The 25438-nt window shown below is 46.0% G+C and overlaps 1 protein-coding gene and 1 long non-coding RNA gene across 3 annotated transcripts in view; one reads left to right on the top strand and one right to left on the bottom strand.

Moving 5' to 3' along the window:
• Nucleotides 1–1865: 1865 nt before the first annotated feature.
• Nucleotides 1866–15400, bottom strand: LOC130285505 (uncharacterized). The gene is made up of 3 exons (XR_008847353.1): nucleotides 15286–15400; nucleotides 9275–9357; nucleotides 1866–1947 (listed from the first exon to the last, which is right to left on the bottom strand). It is a non-coding gene; the product is annotated as an uncharacterized LOC130285505 (long non-coding RNA).
• CERKL (ceramide kinase like) overlaps nucleotides 12525–25438 on the top strand; it is a 170429-nt gene continuing 157515 nt past the window's right edge. Inside the window, exon 1 of one of the 2 annotated variants that reach the window (XM_056536982.1) lies at nucleotides 12525–12574. Coding sequence is in view for 1 of the 2 variants with exons in the window: in XM_056536981.1 (XP_056392956.1) it covers nucleotides 20055–20490 (436 nt within the window). In the remaining variant the exon portion in view is untranslated. Of the gene's footprint in view, nucleotides 12575–19703; nucleotides 20491–25438 lie in introns of those variants that run through there. The other variant, XM_056536981.1, reaches the window with a different exon arrangement.

The following is a 25438-nucleotide window of genomic DNA, read 5'->3' as shown; positions in this document are numbered from 1 at the left end:
CCTGTAGATTCTGGTTATGGAGGCTGGCTGTCTACCCAGACAAAGCCTGGATTAACTGCAATGTGGAACCACAAATCACCAGCTGGGTCCCTGTTTAATACTAGCAAACGAAAGCCTGCTCCTCTAATGCCTGACATTTCCAATTACACATAGATATATAGTTCTTGTAACTACCCAGGTACACAAAATAATTAAGTTCATCGTGTATTTAGGGCTTTGAGGGGTTTCTGAGCAGGGAAATATTATCAAACAGGACAGTAAAGCAAGTATTTCCCTTCAGTTCCATAACTACTATGCTTCTCTAAGAAATAGTTACAAAGCGTCCCAGCATCTCTATTCTGCCGCTTGTCTCTGGGGAAATCTCTCTGAAGCCTAGGCCTTCTTTATCACTCATTGGCTATTCCCACCCCACCACCTCCTGTCTTTTTTACCTTTCCTCCCACAGGGACCATCACTTCCACCCTTATAACTATCCCATGCCCCGGACTTATTCTTTCAATTGTGGAACCCTGTTCAATATGCAGCAACCTTCTTTTTTCTGTGGCTTTCATCTCCTTTGCTTCTTCTGCTTTTTTATATTAGCAAAATCTCAATGAACTATTAAAGTTTGCAACTTGCTAAATCTTGTTGAGGGCATCTTTTACATCTAGCATGGCTCCATCTGGATAACAGGAGAAGAGATTTGTCTTATACTTTCCTGCTTATGTCTTGTGGCCTCTCCCATCATGAACAAAATCAGCTATTATGAGAATAAATGGTAACAAATGCCTCTGACTGTAACATATTACACTGCTTGATCAATCTCTTTATACAGTCATGGCTTTACATGTTGGCACCCCTGAGATTTCTCAATAAAATGATTGCAGTAATACATGTTTTGCTATACACATGTTCATTCCCTTTGTGTGTGTTAGAACTAAACCAAAAAAGGGAAAAAAACATTTCAAACTGGTCATAATGTCACACAAAACTCCAAAAATGGGCTGGACAAAATTATTGGCACCCTTTCTAAATTGTGGATAAATAAGATTGTTTCAAGCATGTGATGCTCCTTTAAACTCACCTGGGACAAGTAGCAGGCGTGGGCAATATAAAAATCACACCTGAAAGCAGATAAAAAGGAGAGAAGTTCACTTTGTATTGTGTGCCTGTGTGTGCCACACAAAGCATGGACAACAGAAAGAGGAGAAGAGAACTGTCTGAGGACTTGAAAACCAAAATTGTGGAAAAATATCAACAATCTCAAGGTTACCAGTCCATCTCCAGAGATCTAGATTTGCCTTTGTCCACAGTGCGCAACATTATCAAGAAGTCTGCAACCCATGGCACTGTAGCTAATCTCCCTGGGCGTGGACGGAAGAGAAAAATTGAAGAAAGGTGTCAACGCAGGATAGTCCGGATGGTGGATAAACAGCACCAAACAAGTTCTAAAGATATTCAAGCTGTCCTGCAGGCTCAGGGAGCATCAGTGTCAGCGCGAACTATCTGTCGACATTAAAATGAAATAAAAAACGCTATGGCAGGAGACCCAGGAGGACCCCACTGCTGACACAGAGACATAAAAAAAGCAAGACTACATTTTGCCAAAAATGAACTTGAGTAAGCCAAAATTCTACTGGGAAAACATCTTGTGGACAGATGAGACCAAGATAGAGCTTTTTGGTAAAGCACATCATTCTACTGTTTACCGAAAATGGAATGAGGCCTACAAAGAAAAGAACACAGTACATACAGTGAAATATGGTGGAGGTTCAATGATGTTTTGGGGATGTTTTGGGCGTTCTGGTCCTACTCCCAATTTGACCTGCTATGCTGCAATAAAGAAGAAGTTTTAAACTGCAATACCTACCCAGTGCCGTGGCTTCATTTGTTCAGCTGTCATGTTTTGGGGTTGATTTGCTGCCTCTGGCACTGGGTGCCTTGAATGTGTACAAGGCATCATGAAATCTGAGGAATACAAAAAAGGGATTTGATTGGTTGCTATGGGCAACTCAGCAACTTTTCCTCTGGACAGGTTTTGATAAATCTCCCCTAATGACCCCAAACATATGTCAAAAAGCACTCAGAAATGGATGGCAACAAAGCGCTGGAGAGTTCTGAAGTGGCAGCAATGAGTCCAGATCTAAATCCCATTGAACACCTGTGGAGAGATCTTAAAATTGCTTTTGGGAAAAGGCACCCTTCCAATAAGAGAGACCTGGAGCAGTTTGCAAAAGGAAGAGTGGTCCAACATTCCGTCTGAGAGGTGTAAGAAGCTTATTGATGGTTATAGGAAGCAACTGATTTCAGTTATTTTTTCTAAAGGGTGTGGAACCAAATATTAAGTTAAAGGAGTACTCTGGTTCAGAGTACTCCTGCTACGTCCTGCCCGGGCTGAAATTTTTTTTTAAAATAAACCATCTCTCACCTTCCTGGGTTCCCGCGGAGCGCCACTACAGCTGATCGGTCCTCTGGTCCATCCTCTTCATACTTCCGTGTGTAACGAAGTGTCACATGGCGCTCAGCCTATTATGGGCCGAGGCAGAATATCGCGGCGGCCGGCGATAGGCTGAGCGCCATGTGACGCTTCGTTACACACGGAAGTATGAAGAAGATGGATCGGAGCACCGATCAGCTGTAGTGGCTGTCACGATGCCGGCTGGCAGGTAGTGGACCCTCTGTGCCAGAGAGGGATTGGCGTGGACCGTGCTAGTGGACCGGTTCTAAGCCACTACTGGTTTTCACCAGAGCCCGCCGCAAAGCGGGATGGTCTTGCTGCGGCGGTAGTGACCAGGTCGTATCCACTAGCAACGGCTCACCTCTCTGACTGCTGAAGATAGGCGCGGTACAAGGGAGTAGGCAGAAGCAAGGTCGGACGTAGCAGAAGGTCGGGGCAGGCAGCAAGGATCGTAGTCAGGGGCAACGGCAGAAGGTCTGGAAACACAGGCAAGGAACACACAAGGAACGCTTTCACTGGCACTAAGGCAACAAGATCCGGCAAGGGAGTGCAAGGGAAGTGAGGTAATATAGGGAAGTGCACAGGTGAAAACCCTAATTGGAACCACTGCGCCAATCAGCGGCGCAGTGGCCCTTTAAATCGCAGAGACCCGGCGCGCGCGCGCCCTAGGGAGCGGGGCCGCGCGCGCCGGGACAGAACAGACGGGGAGCGAGTCAGGTAGGGGAGCCGGGGTGCGCATCGCGAGCGGGCGCTACCCGCATCGCGAATCGCATCCCGGCTGGCAGCAGGATCGCAGCGCCCCGGGTCAGAGGACGTGACCGGAGCGCTGCAGCGGAGGGAGTGAAGCGAGCGCTCCGGGGAGGAGCGGGGACCCGGAGCGCTCGGCGTAACAGTACCCCCCCCCTTGGGTCTCCCCCTCTTCTTGGAGCCTGAGAACCTGAGGAGCAGACTTTTGTCAAGGATGTTGTCCTCAGGTTCCCAGGATCTCTCTTCAGGACCACAACCCTCCCAGTCTACTAAAAAAAAATTTTTCCCTCTGACCTTTTTGGCAGCCAAAATTTCCTTGACCGAGAAGACGTCCGAGGAGCCGGAAACAGGAGTGGGAGGAACAGATTTGGGAGAAAAACGGTTGAGGATGAGTGGTTTGAGAAGAGAGACGTGAAAGGCATTAGGGATACGAAGAGAAGGAGGAAGAAGAAGTTTATAAGAGACAGGATTAATTTGACACAAAATTTTGAAAGGACCAAGATAGCGTGGTCCCAACTTGTAGCTAGGGACACGGAAGCGGACATATTTAGCGGAGAGCCATACCTTGTCTCCAGGGGAAAAAACGGGGGGAGCTCTTCTTTTCTTATCCGCGAACCTCTTCATGCGTGAAGAAGCCTGTAAGAGAGAATTTTGGGTCTCTCTCCATATAATGGAAAGGTCACGAGAAATTTCATCCACAGCGGGCAGACCAGAGGGCAAGGGGGTAGGGAGGGGGGGAAGAGGGTGACGGCCGTACACCACGAAAAATGGGGATTTGGAGGAAGATTCAGAGACCCTGAAGTTATACGAAAATTCGGCCCATGGAAGGAGATCTGCCCAGTCATCCTGGCGGGAGGAAACAAAATGTCGCAAATAATCACCCAGGATCTGGTTAATTCTTTCTACTTGTCCATTGGACTGGGGATGATATGCAGAGGAAAAATTTAATTTAATCTTGAGTTGTTTACAGAGAGCCCTCCAGAATTTAGACACGAATTGGACCCCTCTATCCGAGACAATCTGCGTAGGCAACCCGTGAAGACGAAAAATGTGTACAAAAAATTGTTTAGCCAACTGAGGCGCAGAAGGAAGACCAGGAAGAGGGATGAAATGTGCCATTTTGGAGAATCGATCAACGACCACCCAAATAACGGTGTTGCCACGGGAAGGGGGTAAATCAGTAATAAAATCCATACCAATCAGAGACCAAGGCTGTTCGGGGACAGGCAGAGGATGAAGAAAACCAGCGGGCTTCTGGTGAGGAGTCTTATCCCGGGCACAGATAGTGCAGGCTCGCACAAAGTCCCCAACATCCGTCTCCAGAGTCGGCCACCAATAGAAGCGGGAGATGAGTTGCACAGATTTCTTGATGCCCGCATGACCTGCGAGATGGGAGGAGTGACCCCATTTGAGGATTCCGAGGCGTTGGCGTGGAGAAACAAAGGTCTTTCCTGGAGGAGTCTGCCTGATGGAGGCAGGAGAAGTGGAGATCAGGCAGTCAGGTGGAATGATGTGTTGCGGAGGGAGATCAACTTCTGAGGCATCCGAGGAACGAGAGAGAGCATCGGCCCTAATGTTCTTATCGGCAGGACGAAAGTGAATCTCAAAATTAAATCGGGCAAAGAACAGAGACCACCGGGCCTGGCGAGGATTCAGCCGTTGGGCCGACTGGAGGTAGGAGAGGTTCTTGTGGTCGGTGTAGATAATAACAGGAAATCTTGATCCCTCCAGCAGATGCCTCCATTCCTCAAGTGCTAATTTAATGGCTAGAAGCTCTCGATCCCCGATGGAGTAGTTCCTCTCCGCTGGAGAGAAGGTCCTAGAGAAAAAACCACAAGTGACAGCATGCCCGGAAGGATTTTTTTTGTAGAAGAACAGCTCCAGCTCCTACTGAGGAGGCATCAACCTCCAATAGGAAGGGTTTGGAAGGGTCAGGCCTGGAGAGCACGGGAGCCGAAGAAAAGGCAGACTTGAGTCGTTTAAAGGAGTCTTCTGCTTGAGGAGGCCAGGACTTGGGATCAGCATTTTTCTTGGTTAAAGCCACGATAGGAGCCACAATGGTAGAAAAATGTGGAATAAATTGCCTGTAATAATTGGCGAACCCCAAAAAGCGTTGGATAGCACGGAGTCCGGAGGGGCGTGGCCAATTTAAGACGGCAGAGAGTTTGTCTGGATCCATCTGTAGTCCCTGGCCAGAGACCAAATATCCTAGAAAAGGAAGAGATTGGCATTCAAACAGACATTTCTCAATTTTGGCATAGAGTTGGTTGTCACGAAGTCTCTGAAGAACCATACGGACATGCTGGCGGTGTTCTTCTAGATTGGCAGAAAAAATTAGGATATCGTCCAGATATACCACAACACAGGAGTATAACAGATCACGAAAAATTTCATTGACAAAGTCTTGGAAGACGGCAGGGGCATTGCACAGTCCAAAGGGCATGACCAGATACTCAAAGTGTCCATCTCTGGTGTTAAATGCCGTTTTCCACTCGTCCCCCTCTCTGATGCGGATGAGGTTATAGGCGCCTCTTAAGTCCAATTTAGTGAAGATGTGGGCACCTTGGAGGCGATCAAAGAGTTCAGAGATGAGGGGTAAGGGGTAGCGGTTCTTAACCGTGATTTTATTAAGACCGCGGTAGTCAATGCAAGGACGTAGGGAGCCATCTTTTTTGGACACAAAGAAAAATCCGGCTCCGGCAGGAGAGGAGGATTTACGGATAAAGCCCTTTTTTAGATTCTCCTGGACGTATTCGGACATGGCAAGAGTCTCTGGGGCAGAGAGAGGATAAATTCTGCCCCGGGGTGGAGTGGTACCCGGGAGGAGGTCGATAGGGCAATCATAAGGCCTGTGAGGAGGTAGAGTCTCAGCTTGTTTTTTGCAGAAAACATCCGCGAAGTCCATATAGGCCTTAGGGAGACCGGTTACTGGAGGAACCACAGAGTTACGGCAAGGGTTACTGGGAACCGGTTTTAGACAGTTCTTGGAACAAGAGGACCCCCAACTCTTGATCTCCCCAGTGGACCAATCCAGGGTTGGGGAATGAAGTTGAAGCCAGGGAAGTCCAAGGAGAATCTCCGAAGTGCAATTGGGGAGGACCAAAAGTTCAATCCTCTCATGATGAGATCCGATGCTCATAAGAAGGGGCTCCGTGCGGAAACGTATGGTACAGTCCAATCTTTCATTATTTACACAATTGATGTAGAGGGGTCTGGCGAGACTGGTCACTGGGATGTTGAACCTGTTGACGAGAGAGGCCAAAATAAAATTTCCTGCAGATCCAGAGTCCAAGAAGGCCACTGTAGAGAAGGAGAAGGCAGAGGCAGACATCCGCACAGGCACAGTAAGACGTGGAGAAGCAGAGTAGACATCAAGGACTGTCTCACCTTTGTGCGGAGTCAGCGTACGTCTTTCCAGGCGGGGAGGACGGATAGGACAATCCCTCAGGAAGTGTTCGGTACTAGCACAGTACAGGCAGAGGTTCTCCATACGGCGTCGTGTCCTCTCTTGAGGTGTCAGGCGAGACCGGTCGACCTGCATAGCCTCCACGGCGGGAGGCACAGGAACAGATTGCAGGGGACCAGAGGAGAGAGGAGCCGAGGAGACGAAACGCCTCGTGCGAACAGAGTCCATATCTTGGCGGAGTTCCTGACGCCTTTCAGAAAAACGCATGTCAATGCGAGTGGCTAGGTGAATAAGTTCATGTAGATTAGCAGGAATTTCTCGTGCGGCCAGAACATCTTTAATGTTGCTGGATAGGCCTTTTTTGAAGGTCGCGCAGAGGGCCTCATTATTCCAGGACAATTCTGAAGCAAGTGTACGGAATTGTACGGCATACTCGCCAACGGAAGAATTACCCTGGACCAGGTTCAACAGGGCAGTCTCAGCAGAAGAGGCTCGGGCAGGTTCCTCAAAGACACTTCGGATTTCCGAGAAGAAGGAGTGTACAGAGGCAGTGACGGGGTCATTGCGGTCCCAGAGCGGTGTGGCCCATGACAGGGCTTTTCCGGACAGAAGACTGACTACGAAAGCCACCTTAGACCTTTCAGTGGGAAACAGGTCCGACATCATCTCCAGATGCAGGGAACATTGGGAAAGAAAGCCACGGCAAAACTTAGAGTCCCCATCAAATTTATCCGGCAAGGATAAGCGTATCCCAGGAGCGGCCACTCGCTGCGGAGGAGGTGCAGGAGCTGGCGGAGGAGATGACTGCTGAAGCTGTGGTAGCAACTGTTGTAGCATAACGGTCAGTTGAGACAGCTGTTGGCCTTGTTGCGCTATCTGTTGTGACTGCTGGGCGACCACCGTGGTGAGGTCAGCGACAACTGGCAGAGGAACTTCAGCGGGATCCATGGCCGGATCTACTGTCACGATGCCGGCTGGCAGGTAGTGGACCCTCTGTGCCAGAGAGGGATTGGCGTGGACCGTGCTAGTGGACCGGTTCTAAGCCACTACTGGTTTTCACCAGAGCCCGCCGCAAAGCGGGATGGTCTTGCTGCGGCGGTAGTGACCAGGTCGTATCCACTAGCAACGGCTCACCTCTCTGACTGCTGAAGATAGGCGCGGTACAAGGGAGTAGGCAGAAGCAAGGTCGGACGTAGCAGAAGGTCGGGGCAGGCAGCAAGGATCGTAGTCAGGGGCAACGGCAGAAGGTCTGGAAACACAGGCAAGGAACACACAAGGAACGCTTTCACTGGCACTAAGGCAACAAGATCCGGCAAGGGAGTGCAAGGGAAGTGAGGTAATATAGGGAAGTGCACAGGTGAAAACCCTAATTGGAACCACTGCGCCAATCAGCGGCGCAGTGGCCCTTTAAATCGCAGAGACCCGGCGCGCGCGCACCCTAGGGAGCGGGGCCGCGCGCGCCGGGACAGAACAGACGGGGAGCGAGTCAGGTAGGGGAGCCGGGGTGCGCATCGCGAGCGGGCGCTACCCGCATCGCGAATCGCATCCCGGCTGGCAGCAGGATCGCAGCGCCCCGGGTCAGAGGACGTGACCGGAGCGCTGCAGCGGAGGGAGTGAAGCGAGCGCTCCGGGGAGGAGCGGGGACCCGGAGCGCTCGGCGTAACAGTGGCGTTCCGCTGGAACCCAGGAAGGTGAGAGATGGTCTATTTTCATTTTTTTTGCAGCCCGGGCAGGACGGAGCAGGAGTACTCTGAACCAGAGTACTCCTTTAAGGGTGCCAATAATTTTGTCCAGCCAATTTTTGGAGTTTGGTGTGACATTATGTCCAATGTGCTTTTTTCCCTCCCTTTTTGGTTTAGTCCCAATACACACAAAGGGAATAAACATGTGTATAGCAAAACATGTGTTACTGCAATCCTTTTCTGTAAGAAATACTTTCAGGGGTGCCGACATTTACGGCGATGAATGTGTGTGGATCAGTTTGGGTAAGGTTAAGGGGCTGCAATTGCTGTTGTTATTTTCACCAGGGAGACTTTTTCCGTGCTGTAACTGGATGTATTACATAATTTTATACGTTTTACTGTAAGAACCCGAAGGGTTAAACATCCCTGAGAGAGTTTGTTATTTTGGTTGCTGGGCTACGCCTAGCTTTCTGGTTGGTCAGCTGACCTTGTTGGCTTTTCACCTGTGTAACTGCCTATATAAACCTTCAGTGTGGTATCAGACCTTGCCTGCGAAAGAGGTTTTCTCCAGTAGCTAGCGTTTATATTTTGTATTCCTGATCTTCTGGTATTCCTAACTTTTCGGCTTGGCTTTCTGACCTTTCTCTTGTATTTGCCCCTTGGCACCTTTGACATATCCTGGTAAAGACTCGGCTAGCTTACTTTGGCTTATTGTGTGTGTTTGTTTAATATTATTTATGTTAGTTTGAGTGCTTCCTGACTGTATTATAGTTTGTTTTGTTGACCCTTACTTCTCTCACTTATTTAAGGAAGGGCCTGTCAACGTGGTTGTCGATCTGCTGCCTAGGGCGGATAGGCAAATAGGCAGGGAAAGGGGGAGTAAGCGAGAATAGTGTTGCACTCCTTCCCTGGCCATACGTCACATTTACATGGCACCATTATAGTTCACAATGCTTGGATCTTCTACTACATGTGCATACATTAGGTAACTCAAATTTATACTTAGACTGCATTCACAGATGCCAAATGCCAGATGCCAAAAGTATGCCAAACTGCAGTAATACTGAATAATCCCTTATACAGCCCTGTATACAGAAAAATACAAAAAGTTATAGGGGTCAGAATAGAGCAATTTTAAGCAAACTTATACTAGTCCAGAGAAATATGGGGTAGCACCACTGTATTAACCAAAGAAGAACGTAACTATTTGTAAAATAAATAAATTCTATCTCCTATAGGGGTAAAAAATGCTTGGGGGTGTGCTAATGTGAATAAAGTCAACAGCAGGCTTCAATAAGAAATGTATAGAAAAGATACATTGGCACTGCGGGGGGAGACGTTTTTCATTTGGCGCTATTTTTAATGGATAAATAAAAAGGCTATATTTTAGAGTGTAATCTATCTTTTATATACACTTCTTATTTAAGGTAAACTTAAACTTATTCTGTAAAAAAAGTTAGCCTTTTTTTCTGAGTGTCGTACAATAATAGAAAAAAAAATATAGGTATCGTTTTAATCGGATTGCCCCACAGTCTAAAGGTAACATTGTCAGTTTATCCATTAAGTGCACTACGTAACAACAAACGCTTCTTTTTTTTTTACCAGTTTCACCCCACAAAAATATTTTCTTTTTGCCTCGCTGTACATTTTATGGTAAAATGAAAGGTGTCATTACAAAATACAATTGGTTGCACAAAAAAAAAAAATCCCTCATATGGGTCTGTGGATAAAAACATTAAATAGTTAAGGTTCTTAAAGCAATATTATAGCCTTCGTCAACTTATCCCCTATCTGCAGGATAAGTGTCTGATCACGGGAGGTCCGAATGCTGGGACCCACCGCAATCTCCTGGACGGGGCCACGACTCAGCCGCGGCTCTCCCCATGCAGGAGGCGTGTCGACCATAGCATGAAGCCGCTGCCAACACACCCCCTCCATACATCTCTATAGGAGAGGCGGAGATGAAGCGTTCGTGCATCCCCACCTCTCCAATAGAGCTGTATGGAGGGGCATGTCCGTCAACCTCTAAGTGAGGTCGACAACACAAACATTAGCAGCACAGCGCTGCAGAAGTTCCGAGTCCCCATACGGGAGATTGCGTAGGGTCCCAGGGATCGGACCCTTGCGATCAGACACTTATCCCCTATCCTGCAGATAGGGGATAAGTTGTCCAAGGCTGCAGTACTCCTTTAAAATGTAAGGAAGAAAAACAAAAACACACAAATGGAAATTGTTTGTCCTCAAATCACAAACAGGCAGAGTCCTTAAGGGGTTTAATAAATATATAGTAGGAAACTTCTTACAATACTATTTCTTCTTATTATTATAATTATATTATTTGACAATCCTTGGACCCCACAAGAGGCATATGAAATCTACAAAAGCCTCTGCAGGAAACGTCTATATAATGAATTAGGCCTGCATCAGTGATAAGCACTTGTAGTAACCATGGCAACTGTGTGGACAGCCGCTTATGTCAAAATGAATAGTCCACAAAACAAGGGCGCTCTGCCCTGATCAGTGCCATCTTGGATGTGACTGAGGACCTTGAGCTTGACTACCTTACTCTATCCAACCCTTCATGCAATTTGGAGGTTCTAGCAGGGGAAAAATGGTTATCTGCTTTAGACAAACCCTTAAACCAAGTGTCCACCTTCTTGAGAGGTGGACCTGGATCTGTATGGAGGAACAGCTACTCCTGGCTAGCCGTAAATAAGATGACAGATATTTCTGCTAGATCTCTATCTCATCCAGTTTAGTATACCTATAGTCTATTTTTGTTTTGTTGTTGTCTGTAAATCAGGTAAACTGTACAAATGTATAAATGTACAGGTTTAGAAAAACATAGCTGATTTTTTTCCAGGAAGCGCCCCACTATTGTCCTCAGTTTGGGGTGTGATATTGCAGCTCAGTTACATTGACATAAATAAAGCAGAGCCACTCACAACTTGAGGACAAGTGTGGCGCTGTTCCTGGAAAAAAAATGTTTTGTTCCTGTTCCTTTAAAAACTTTTTATATAATGTAGATAATGACATTATACATATGTGTGTATATATAAATATATATATATATATATATATATATATATATACATTTATTTGTAATATACATTGGTTAAAAATTATACAGGAAGTGAGGGCAGGACAAGCAGGGCTCTGTGCAGACTCTTGGCTTGTCAATCATCCTGATGTGTGAGATGGGGCTTGTCATAGATTCTCAGTGCACAGAGCCCTGTTTGTCCTCAGTGTACAGACCCCTGCTGGTCTTCAGTGTACAGAGCCCTGCTGGTCCTCAGTGTACAAAGCCCTGCTGGTCCTCAGTGTACAGAGCCCTGCTTGTCCTCAGTGTACAGAGCCCTGCTTGTCCTCAGTGTACAGAGCCCTGCTGGTCCTCAGTGTACAGAGCCCTGTTTGTCCTCAGTGTACAGACCCCTGCTGGTCCTCAGTGTACCGAGCCCTGCTGGTCCTCAGTGTACAAAGCCCTGCTGGTCCTCAGTGTACAGAGCCCTGCTTGTCCTCAGTGTACAGAGCCCTGCTTGTCCTCAGTGTACAGAGCCCTGCTGGTCCTCAGTGTACAGAGCCCTGCTTGTCCTCAGTGTACAGAGTCCTGCTTGTCCTCACTGTACAGTGCCCTGCTTGTCCTCAGTGCACCGAGCCCTGCTTGTCCTCAGTGTACAGAGTCCTGCTTGTCCTCACTGTACAGTGCCCTGCTTGTTCTCAGTGTACAGAGCCCTGCTGTAATGTCTGTTTTTGCATTTTTCTGTTCAGACTTTGTTTTATGTATTATCTGTTTTCTGTGCTAGGGAATAGTTAATGGTATTAGCCAATGAGAACTCGGGTGGGCCTTTGTAAACCCGAGGTCTGCTACACTCTGGGTTAGTTATTAGATCTTCTCTGACTATGTTATCAGTTTTACCTTTGACATGTTTGTTTGTCTGAGTTTTAATCATGGTTAATAGTCCTGTTTATGATAGATTTTAGTCCGCTTGGTTTTTATGTACATTTATTGTTGGTTTTTAGGATTATGTATGTCTGTTCTGCTTAGTACCTTGTTATATCGTAGTCTGTGTTCACACCGTGTCTTGCTTGTACCTGTATTCCTTCATGTAATTGAGTTTGATTTTGTATTATTCCTGTTTGGTATTCTGACCTGTATTCCTCCATGTTTTGGAGTTTTGTGGAGTCTGTTCAGATGCAGCCTGTTTTCAGTCTAATGTTCCGTGTATTATATTTCTGTTTCCTTCTAGGCCAGTATCCTGATCACACGGTGGAGTGTGCCTGCTGGCTAGAAGTCTATTTGGAGTGAGTATTTATGTCCCTCCATTTTTGGAGTGGTGAGTCTAGTTTGTTAGTTCAGTGTCCAGTGTGAACAGTGTTCTATGTTTCCTGACCTGTTTAGTGTTTTACATTCAGTTCATCTGTTCATCCTCTGTGTCTCCTGGTTTCTGCTGTATACTTATTCCATATCTAGTCTTGTTCATTTATTCATAGCTGCCATTTATCCTGATTCCGATTTCTGAACTGTATGTTAGTACGATATATCCTGCTCTGTTTGTATATTTATATCCTGTCTGCTTTATCTGGTTGTTTCCCGTTGTTTCTGACCTGTTTTCGACTATGTTTAGTATTATTTGTGTACCTTTACGCCCAATGCACGTTAGTGCAGGAAGGGACCGGCACCGCTGTTGTTGATCCGCCGTTTAGGGCAGATGGGCAAGTAGACAGGGAGAGTGTTTCTAGTAAACGCTTAGGGCTCACTCTCACTGCCCACTCCGTCGGTCATGACACCTGCTTGTCCTCACTGTACAGAGCCTTGCTTGTCCTCCATGCACAGAGCCCTTCTTGTCCCCAATACACAGAGCCCTGCTTGTCCTCAATGCACAGGCCAGCTTGTCCTCAGTGCACAGAGCCCTGCTTGTCCTCAGTGTACAGAGCTCTGCTTGTCCTCAGTGTACAGAGCCCTGCTTGTCCTCAGTGTACAGAGCCCTGCTTGTCCTCAGTGTACAGAGCCCTGCTTGTCATTAGTGTACAGAGCCCTGCTTGTCCTCAGTGCACAGAGCCCTGCTTGTCCTCGGTTCACAGAGCCATGCTTGTCCTCGGTTCATAGAGCCCTGCTTGTCCTCGGTTCACAGAGCCCTGCTTGTCCTCAGTGTACAGAGCCCTGCTTGTCCTCAGTGTGCAGAGTCCTGTTTGTCCTCAGTGTACAGAGCCCTGCTTGTCCTCAGTGCACAGAGCCCTGCTTGTCCTCAGTGCACAGAGCCCTGCTTGTCCTCAGTGTACAGAGCCCTGCATGTCCTCAGTGCACAGAGCCCTGCTTGTCCTCAGTGCACAGAGCCCTGCTTGTCCTCAGTGTACAGAGCCCTGCTTGTCCTCAGTGTACAGAGCCCTGCTTGTCCTCAGTGTACAGAGCCCTGCTTGTCCTCAGTGCACAGAGCCCTGCTTGTCCTCAGTGTACAGAGCCCTGCTTGTCCTCAGTGTACAGAGCCCTGCTTGTCCTCATTGTACAGAGCCCTGCTTGTCCTCAGTGTACAGAGCCCTGCTTGTCCTCAGTGTACAGAGTTCTGCTTGTCCCCAGTGCACAGAGCCCTGCTTGTCCACCCACATTTCCTGCATTTGGTCTCCTCACAGAGACTCATAGCCAATAGCTGCAGGGACAAAACAGCATGTTTCCACCCAAAAATATACACATGTTTAAACAATGTAGATTAGAAATATACATATAATGGTATTTTCTAAATTACATAAAAAGTTTTTGCAAATGACAAGTACACTTTAAATAATTTTCTTTCCCATCTCTGTAAAGTGTATCTACACCTTTATTCTGGACATGACATACCTATTACTCAGTTGGAATTAGCTGCCAAGCACAACATTTCAGTGTTTTGCATGTGCTAAGCTAGTGCCATCTGCTCAGAAATTACTTAAGGTATGTGTTGAACAGGGACTAAATGTTTGGAACATGTCCACTGAAATCTTGAATAATCCCCTAAACTGCTGCTGCGCTGTCATGTTCTAAAAAATTATAATTTCCCAAGTGCAAAGTGTGACATCTAAAGCAGCATATTTTATCACAAGGGCGTTAAGACAATGACAAGGAAAGTTTCCTTGCATATCACTCATATATCTCATCACTTTTTCTACCTTTTGGAAATATGCAAAGAGTAAGAAGACAGTGTACATAACTATATTATTTTCCTACTCTATTATATATCCAGGAATGAAAGGCTTAAAAAGAGAGCCCTGCTGCCCTCTGACCAACTCTCTATGATTGACAGGTCTATCCCTAAACACAAATGGGAAGAGACTTATCCATTATAGTAAGCTGGTTGGAGGGAAGTTGAAGGTGAGCCGAACAGTGGGTACTTTCCCCAAGCCAGGCTCTTAAATTGATACTGGAAACAAAAGGGGAGAACAGGAGGGCTCCAATGTGCAGGATCAGTAGGTAAACACCATGTAAAAGCAGGTGATATATATATGCTCACCTTGTAATGTTGTGCAATATCCAAGGCACAACGTTCACATCGCAAAGGAAAAAGAACTTATTCTGGAACGGCTGTTTCAGACTTCCCACACCCGACCGGCATGCACACGATACAACAATGGACACAAGGAATGATGGAAGTAATTCCGCGCTGCCAGTTGTCACTCAATAAAATAGAAACCAGGGGTATTGCTTATTCTTAAGTTTATTAAACACACACAACGCGTTTTAAGGCCGGGATGGCTTTTTCATCAGGCCTGATGAAAAGGCAATCCCGGCCTTGAAACGTGTTGAGTGTGTTTAATAAACTTAAGAATAAGCAGTACCCCGGTTTCTACCTTATTGAGTGACGACTGGCAGCGCGGAATTACTTCCATCATTCCTTGTGTCCATTGTTGTATCTTAAATCTGTTATTTGAACAAACTTTGCATAAATTAATAGTACAAGTGAATATAAGAAACTGTGTAATATATCTTATTAGACAAAAATGCTTCTTTCTCCTGTTGTCAAGCTTCTTCCCTCCCCCCTCACCTGTTGCTGAAATCTTCTTCCCCGAAAATAAGCTCAGCTTTTTTTCTGCAAGATAAGAAATACAAGTTTATAGAGGGAGGAGGAGGGAGCTCCACCCACCAGCTCTGGGAAAACTGAAAAAGCAGAAATCTGCTGAATAAAGTCATATACGAGTTATAATAGCTAAAAATAGTTCTGATCCTCATAAACACACACAGGGCAGCATATCCTGAAATCACCTAATAATTAGAGGCAGTGGCGTACCTGCGACCTGGCACACCTTGGAGGGGGGAAACCACTAAAGTGTAGGTACACCACTGCCTACAGTAGCTCGTTTGTTATTGGGGAACCCAGTACACTTGCCCGGATTCCCAGGCGAGCGAGTGCTGCTTTCCCCTGTATGTGCACCTGCCTCTCACCTGCAGCCTACACTGAGAGGAGACCGTGACCTCTGCCCCGACAAAGTGCAGGCGCAATGATGTCACTCATTGGTGACAACACTGTATAGGAAGAAAAACGCAGTCGGCCTGTGGTGGTCGGCCTGTGAGTGGTATATAAGGCAAGCATCATTTATTAATTTTTTCATTCTGGCATCTTGAGTGAGTGAGAAGTCACTGACTATCAGTTTATGAAGCTTCCTGGCTACCTACATCTCTAGCTACATACCTACCTTCATAGCTTTTACCTAGCTACTTGGCCACCTACCTATCTACCTGGCTCCCTACTTACCTGTCTACCTAACTAGCTACCTTCCTTGCTACCTACCATCATATTTACTTCTTTACGATCTTCTGTACGGGGCTCTGGGAAGAGAGCGTGTCGACTCCCACTCAAAGTGGGGCCAACACGCCCCCTCAATATACAGTATCTCTATGGGAGAGCCAAAGGTAGCTGAACTCTCCCATAAAGATATATAGAGGGGGTCTGACAGCTGCCGCTTCATGTGGGGATCATCACACTCCATATCTGGAGAGAACCAGGGCCCCGTACAGGAGATCGCGGGGATCCCAGTGGTCTAACCCCCCCAAAATCTCCTTATATATCTCCTTTAAAGGAGTGATTCAGGACTAGTAAAACTAGTAAAATCCTGGATTACCCCTGTATTGTAATGGCTGATCTGTCTATCTATAGAGGTGTCACTTTTCATTGTAATCCTGCTGGTGACAAAAAACCAAGCTGCCTGAACGCTGGGTGCTGTGACAAACCAATCCACACTATGATATGCTGTAATATTGCGCCTCCATCACAATTTTTTTTCTTGCGCTTTATCACAAAATCTATTGAGACCTGTTATAACATTTTTTGATTAATTACAATGGCTAAAAATTGGTCATAAATTAGATTTCATTGGATATCAGCTCTCAACATGATTTAACTTTGTTTCCTGTCATCATAATGTGTCTTTAAATGACATGTCCAACTTTTATTTCTGTTCTTTAGTCCTTTTTTTTTTAAAGGTATTTATTTATACCCAACTATTATTTCTGGAGTGAAGAATAAAATCTTCTCTCCATTGCTGAGGATCAGTTGCCATAGAAGAAGTCCTGAGAGCGGATCTGTTGATAGCATGTTACTATTACCATGCACTGCCTGCTCTTCTGCCCACCAGTGAGATGCTTTGGTGGTCTCCATATTACTTCAGAAACCTTAGGAAACAGCCTTTATAGCCTTGTAAATACAATGAATGATAAAGTTGTTTCATTATTCTGAAGGGTCTCGAATCAATAACTACAATTAAAAAAAAGAAAAAAACTCCACTTAATGTATTAGTATTCCCCTGGAATAAAAACGCTGTCCTTTACTGCTATTATATACTGCTTTTACCTAGCGCTCTATTGGCTGGAGTTATATACAAATAATCTAGTCGTAAACCAGCGCCCTTAGCACACTTTGGCTTATGTGAGTAAAGCACTAAATATATTTATTTTTTCTACTTTAGCAACACAAACGTGGATTAAATACAATTTCCTTTAAGGTTTGTTAAATAGATTTTATAGCATAAATCTTACCACCTTTATAATAATATAAATATGATTTCATTATCATAGCCAGGGGCATGAAGGGTAATGGCGATGGCTAGCACAGAAATCCAGGGCACTTGCTCTGGATCTTCAGACTAGTGAACGCTGCTTAAAGGAGTAGTCCAGTGGTGACCCAGTGGTGAAAAACGTATCCCCTATCCTAAGGATAGCGGATAAGTTTGAGATCATGGTGGTCCGACCGCTGGGGCCCCCTGCGATCTCCTGTACGGAGCCCCTACAGCCCGCGGGAAGGCGGCGTGTCGACCTCCGCACGAAGCGGCGGCCGACACGCCCCCTCAATACAACTCTATGGCAGAGCCGAAGCGCTGCCTTCGGCAATCTCCGGCTCTGCCATAGAGTTCTATTGAGGGGCGTGTCGGCCGCCGCTTCGTGCGGGGGTCGACCCCCGCTATCTGGCCGGAGAGCCTGGCCCCCGTACAGAGAGATCGCAGGGGGCCCCAGTGGTCGGACCCCCCACGATCCCAAACTTATCCCCTATCCTTAGGATAGGGGATAAGTTTTTCACCACTGGACTACCCCTTTAAAGGGGTTATCCAGGAAAAAAACTTTTATATATGTATATATATATATATATATATATATATATATCAACTGGCTCCAGAAAGTTAAACAGATTTGTAAATTATTTCTATTAAAAAATCTTAATCCTTTCAGTACTCATGAGCTGATGAAATTGAGTTGTTCTTTTCTGTTCTCTTATGACACGTGTCTCGGGAACCACCCAGTTTAGAAGCAAATCCCCATAGCAAACCTCTTCTAATCTGTGCAGTTCCCGAGACAAGCAGAGATGTCAGCAGAACAACAACTCAACTTCAGCAGCTGATAATTATTGAAAGGATTAAGATTTTCTAATAGAAGTAATTTACAAATCTGTTTAACTTTCTGGAGCCAGTTGATATATAAATAAAAGTTTTTTCCTGGAATACCCCTTTAACGGTCTATTCACACGTACAGTATTCTGTGAAGATTTGACGCGCAGATTTGATGCGCAGGATTTTCTGCTGCAGATTTCAATGCAAAATTAACACAGCTTGAAATCTGCGCAGAATACTGTACGTGCGAATAGACCCTAAGGGTACGTTCACACGGGCGGATTTATTTGCGGGTTTCCCATTGCGTATTTGAAAGGGGGTATTTGAGGTTGTCCGTAGCAGATTTTCCACTGCGGAAATTACGCAGTGGAAAATCTGCTGTGGACAGCCGAGAAGAGCCCGCCCCCTTTCAAATACACAGCGGGAAACCCGCAAATAAATCCGCCCCTGTGAAGGTACCCTAAGAGTAGGGTCACATGTGCCGTATTTTGCTGAAGCTGATTTTGCAACCCATTGACTTCAATGGGTAGAAAAATAGGCAACAGCAAAATACGGCACCACAGGTTTTAGCTTACAACAGAGCAAAGAACTGCTGGCTCCTTGGCCTTCTGCTTACCCTGCATGTCACAGGATGCCCTGGGGGCCAGGAGCAGTGTAAGACCTCTGTGCCCTGTCCCTGGCGCATGTGTGAGCAGTCAGCAGTCCACCGGAAAAGCATCTATCTATAATAGGGGGCAACTATCTACATAATGGTGGCACACACCTTCCTACCTAATGCGGGTAACTATCTACTGTGGGGCACGTACCTACCTACTGAGGGGCACCTTTCTACCTGCTGGGGGTACTTGTTTACCTACCTCAAGGGAGTGACTACCTTACTACTTAATGGTGCACCACAGAAGCAGTACAATAATACAAATACATGTAATTGTTATGGGTATTGTTATAATGGTATTGACCCACAGAATAACATTTCAGAACATGTTAGTTTTACCATAAAGTGCACTGGATAAAGATGAAACCTTCAAATGTAGCAAAAAAAAAAAAAAAAAAAGTATATATATATATATATATATATATATATATATATATAGTATTTTGTTTTCACATACATGTTATGGTAAAATAAAAATTGTCATTACAAAAGACAATTGAGAGCTCTAAAAACAAGATTTCATAAGGGTCTGTGGACAGAAAGATAAAGGGGAGATTTATCAAAACCTGTGCAGAGGAAAAGTTGCCCAGTTTCCCATAGCAACCAATCAGATCGCTTCTTTCATTTTTCACAGGCCTTCATAAAAATGAAAGCAGCAAGCTGATTGGTTGCTATGGGCAACTGGGCAAGTTTTCCTCTGCACAGGTTTTGATAAATCTCCCCCAAAATGATTATGGTTTTTAGAATACAAGGAGGAAAAAACTTAAAAAAAAAACACTTCAAATCCATTGTGTCCTCAAGTCATTGTTTCCCAACCAGGGTGCCTCCAGCTGTTTCAAAACTACAACTCCCAGCATGCCCGGACAGCCTTTGGCTGTCCGGGCATGCTGGGAGTTGTAGTTTTGAAACAGCTGGAGGCACCCTGGTTGGGAAACACTGCCTCAAGTGGTTTTCCAGTCTTCCATTAGGATAGGCCGTCAATATTACTGCAGGAGGTGTCCAAATCCCCAGCTTTTTATGGTATTTTTAAAGCCATAAAGTAAAGAGCGGTAGGAAAATGATTCAGAATATTTTCTACTTCTTCATTTTCTTTTTTCGTTTTTCCACTCATAGATTTCTCTTCACAAACATGATTAAAACGCCGGGTGTGAACGCAGTCTACGTCAGGCCATTAAAGTTCTTATAACTTTGGTAGCGCTGCACACGGACCGCACACCTCTGAGTCCCGGTCACACTCCGCGTCCACACGACCTCTCACCCGCGTTCTCGCACTGGCAGGAGATGGCGTCACGTGTCCCCGTGCGTTTCCCTGGCAGCAGCGGCCTTGGTGCACGTTCACACTTGTCACCCCGACTCCGGAGCTCCCGCAGTGACGGTATGGGGGAGAGCCTGCGCCTGCCCGGACTCTACCGGCGAGTGAGCGCCTGGAGCGATAGAGGCGACGGGGAGCCCGCGGATTGGCAGCGGCCGGCCTCGGTACCCGGGCACCTCAATGACCGCTGGGAGGAGTGGAGCTCGGGCAGTGACCGCTCCGGAGCCCCGGCGTACAGTGACCCGGAGGAGCAATCCCTGGGCGGCTACAGCGCTCGGTTATCCCGGGACTCTGGGCGACAGGTTCCTCTGCTGCGCGGGATATTCCAGGTCCAGAAGAGAAGCTGCGATGTGTCCCTGACCTCCAGTCACCTGCTGTGGTGCCCCATCCAGCCCGAGAGCCCGGGTGAGTACCAGCCGGGGGGAACTACTACTCCCAGCATGCCCTGACAGCTGGCGTGGAACTACTACTCCCAGCATGCCCTGACAGCTGGCGTGGAACTACTACTCCCAGAATGCCATGACATCTGTGGTGGAACTACTACTCCCAGAATTCCATGACATCTGTGGTGGAACTACTACTCCCAGAATGCTATGACATCTGTGGTGGAACTACTACTCCCAGAATGCCATGACATCTGTGGTGGAACTACTACTCCCAGAATGCTATGACATCTGTGGTGGAACTACTACTCCCAGAATGCCATAACATCTGTGGTGGAATTACTACTCCCAGAATGCCATGACATCTGTGGTGGAACTACTACTCCCAGCATGCCATGACATCTGTGGAGGAACTACTACCAGCATGCCATGACATCTGTGGTGGAACTACTACTCCCAGAATGCCATGACATCTGTGGTGGAACTACTACTCCCAGAATGACATGACATCTGTGGTGGAACTACTACTCCCAGAATGCCATGACATCTGTGGAGGAACTACTACTCCCAGCATGCTCTGACAGCTGCAAGTTGTTTTAACATACTGGGAGTGTAGTGGAGCCAAAGTTACATCCATAAGCCAACATGTGGCAGTACTGCCTCCTGCTGTTGCAGAACTACAACTCCCAGCATGCAGGGGAGTTAGGAGTTGTAGTTTTTCAACAGTTGGAGGCACACTGGTTCGGAAACACTGGCTAAGAAACCAACAACATGAAAGAGTCCCCCCATAAAACCCATCACTTAGGGCAGTGGTCTCAATGTGTGGCCCTCCAGATTTCGCAAAACTTCAACTCCCAGTATGCCCGGACAGCCAAAGGCTGTCCGGGCATACTGGGAGTTGAAGTTTTGCAACTTCTGGAGGGCCACACATTGAGACCACTGTCTTAGGGTTTGTTGTTCCCATCATGTTCTTCGTATGCTGGGACTTTATGTCAGCAACCTTTCAAAACAAAGGGGATGTATACTGTGAGCACAGGAAAAACTGAAATACTATAAAAGTTATAAAAATATAAACTTTATGTACACAAACAAAACATGAAACATAAAAAAGAGGAATAAACAAAGAAAAGGCGACAGAACAGGACCCAAACACTGATGGAAAGTGCATAAATCTTACCCAGGTCACATGACTAAAATGAGGTAAATGGGGTTGGTGGGATGGTAATAGAGCCAGTACTAGGTAATAATAATAATAATAAATATATCACATAATAAACATGATGGGGGAGATTTCTCATTAGGGTCTATTGTAGACACAGATCTGCCCCTTTACACCTCTTGTCTAACACTCTTGCTCAAAAATGTACAAAAGTTGTGCACGTCCTTTGATAAATTTTGCGCAAATATGGAAACACCCCCCTGGCTCTACCGTGCACTCCTTCTCTACCTCCACGGCACTGCTCACATAGCTAGAAGTGCTGGAGCAGCAGTTTGCGCCGAACAAAACTCTGCACAATAGTAAAATCATAAATATTTATAAAGTACACAGAGGGGGAGATTCTCAAAAAATTTAGCACCAAAAAAAATAAAAAATGAATTTCACGCCAAAATTTGGGCACGAAAAGTATCAACCACATTTTCAAAGAGCTTTGTGCCGCGGTTTACACTGTTTACGTCAGTTTTGTAAAAGTGGGCGTGTCCACGTATATTGTCTGCTTTACATGATATTTTCAAAGGGGTGAGAGTCACGTTTACGTCAAAAATTTCACACCAGCTTTTTGATAGTGTAGAAATCACAGAAATTGTGTTTGTAGTTTTATTGCTTTTTTTTCTTCTTCTAATTTTAGAACCATGAACGCGAAGGACTACGTTCGGTGGATTGTGACGATGAACAGCGTTTTTTTTTAAAATGTCAATAAAAGGGTTAACGAGGGCTGTGGGGGAGTGTTTTTTTAAATAAAATTTTTTTTCAATGTGTTATGTTTTTTTATAATGTAATTTTCAGGCTTAGTAGTGGAAGCGGTCTTGCAGACAGAATCCAGCACTTAGCCAGGGCTTATTGTTAGCCCCCAAAACAGCTAGCGCTAACCTCCAATTATTACCCCGCTACCCACCACCTCAGGGGTTCCGGGAAGAACCGGAACCAACAGGCCCGGAGCATCAACAATGGCGCTCCTGGGCCTAGGCAGTAACAGGCTGGTGTTATTTAGGCTGAGGAGGGCCAGTAATAATGGTCCTAGCCCACCCTGGTAATGTCAGGCTGTTGCTGCTTGGTTGGTATCTGGCTGATGCTGAAAAAATGGGGGACCCACACACTTTTTTTTAAATTTATTTATAAAAAAATAAAAAAAAACTAATAGGGTTCCCCCTATTTTCATTATCAGCCAGATACCAACCAAGCAGCAACAGCCTGACATTACCAGGGTGGGCGAGGACCATTGTTACTGGCCCTCCCCAGCCTAAATAATGCCAGCCTGTTACCGCCTAGGCCCAGGAGCGCCATTTTTGACGCTCCGGGCCTGTTGGTACCGACTCTTCCTGGCATCCCTGTGGTGGTGGGTACCGGGATAATAATTGGAGATTAGCGCTAGCTGTTTTTGGGGCTAACGCTAAGCCCGGCTTAGTAATGGGATTCCATCTATAAGACGGCTTCCACTACTAAACCTAAAAATTCAATTATAAAAAACAAGACACATTGAAAAATGTTTTTATTAAAAAAAAACTCCCCCACAGCCCTTGTTAACCATTATATTGAAATAAAAAAAACACTGGTCATCGTCGCACTTTACCGAATCTGACGTAGTCCTCTGCGTTCATGTATCTGAAATGAGAAAAACAAGAAATATGGGTTAGTACATTTTTTTGCGCTCTCACCTGGGGAGAGCGCACATAATGCAGCATGTTCCTAAACAGGGAGCATTCAATTGTTGCTAAACTACAACTCCCATCATGGGCGGCTGTAGTTAAGCAACAGCTCGAGTCTCCCTGTTTGGGAACACACTGCCAGAAAGGCGCTGTTCCCACTATGCAAAATGCATAATGAGAACAGAGTCAGGCCTGGACTGTGTACCTCTGCCCCCTAATGACTTCATCACTAGGGGGCGGAGCAATTAAGGTCGCAGGGGGTCTCAGGAGTGAGACCCCCTTTTGATCTGTTCCTCTGCCCTTGGACTACTACTCCCATCATGGGACAGAGTCTGTCCCATGATGGGAGTATTGTAGTATTGCAGCGCTGAGGGATGGCACTTGCACATCCACTGGCTGCGGGACTATTCACCCATCAGAGCTCCTGTGTCCCAGCGGCAGGGATTATGAATTATGACAGTGTATACAGGAGCCTGGAGCCGGCGGGAGTGCATGTCCCTGTCCCATGATGGGAGTTATAGTACAGGGGCTGAGGGGCAGATTGCAGCAGGTCATTCTCCAGAGACCCGCTGCAATCTGCATTTATTGAGTTAACATGCCGGAATCACATGCGGCTCCACTGCGCTCCCCGCCAACTCCTATATACAGCTCTCATAATTCATAATCCCCACCGCCGGGAGAAAGGAGCTCTGATTGGTGTATAGCTTTTCACCAATCAGAACTCCGGTCTCCTGGCGGCGGGGATTATGAATGATGACAGCTGTATATAGCATTCCCTGCCGGGAGTGCAGTGTAGCCGCATGTGCCGCTGGCGTTTACAGTTAATAAATGCGGATCGCAACGGGTCTCTGGAGAATGACCTGCTGCGATCTGCCCCTCAGCCCCTGGACTATAACTCCCATCAAGGACAGAGTCTGTCCATGATGGGAGTAGTAGTCCTAACTGTCCCAAAATAATTTCACTTTCTCAGATGCTTTCTGACACTTTGGTACGTGTCCTCCGAGGTGGTGTATATTTGCGCAAGAAAAGTGCTTTTGTGAATTTTTTTGCGTTTAAAACAAAAAAAATAAATAAAAAACGCAGTTAATAAATTTGATTCTACAGTAGAAAGTGCTCTAAGGTAAACTCAACCGTAGACATGGCTATGAAGAATTCTATCAGATTTTGCGCAAAAAGATGCAAAAAAAAACTCTTGCGCAAATTTTTGCATTCAAAAATAGACAAAAAAAAGCTCTATATACAAATTCCCCCCGATGACAGTATGTACAGTAACTTGCTACCAATAGAGAGCAAAGTGCAGAATTCTGTAAATAGAGCAAGCACCACACATCGGTCTGTAAGTGCCAAGCATACCCCTACCAACATAGATATACCAACATAGATATTTATTATGCCAGTGTTTTCCAAAAAAGTGTGCCTCCAGCTGTTACAAAACTTTAACTCCCGGCAGTTTTGCAACAGCTGGAGACACATTGTTTGAAAGACATTGGCCTAATAAATGCAAGCTAGTGAGTTCTTTCAATTTCTTAGTTAGATATTTTGGATGAATACATTCAAGGCTGCGGTCACCCAGCTTTCCCAGAAGCCAGGATAACAAGTTGTTCTAGTTGTACAGTGATGCCTGAGGAAGTAATGTATCACTGCCCACTGACCCATGCTCTATGGAGGCTGTGAGTCTGGCATAGTCCAACACTTAGCTAACAGATATATAAACAGGTATAAACACTATAGTCCTACAGTGTTCAAACAACATTATCCTAAAATTTTGATATTGGGGGTCAGGGGTGCCCCTTATAGTATTGACAGGTGATGGGCAAAAATAAGATAATAAAAATAAATAATAATAATAAAATATACTTGTAAACGTTCTTTCACCATATTCATAATGATGAGACTAAGCATTTGTTCCTTGAATGTCGGGCAGGTATGGTCAGGGTTGGGGCCAGACAACCTTCTTTATGGACACTTGAACTAACAAGGAGAACAATTGTCCCATCCATTGCTGGTCACAACAGTGCAGCTGTAGGTCAGCAAGGTGGACCAGCCGTGACCGTATTTTAGTGCTGTAGTTGTATTGATATCCCTAAAGCTATAGTGGCTATCAG

The sequence above is a fragment of the Hyla sarda genome, chromosome 8, assembly GCF_029499605.1.
Source record: "Hyla sarda isolate aHylSar1 chromosome 8, aHylSar1.hap1, whole genome shotgun sequence".
NCBI classification, from domain to species: Eukaryota; Metazoa; Chordata; class Amphibia; order Anura; family Hylidae; genus Hyla; species Hyla sarda.
Note: the sequence above shows the minus strand (reverse complement) of the source record. Positions and strands in the feature narration are given on the sequence as shown.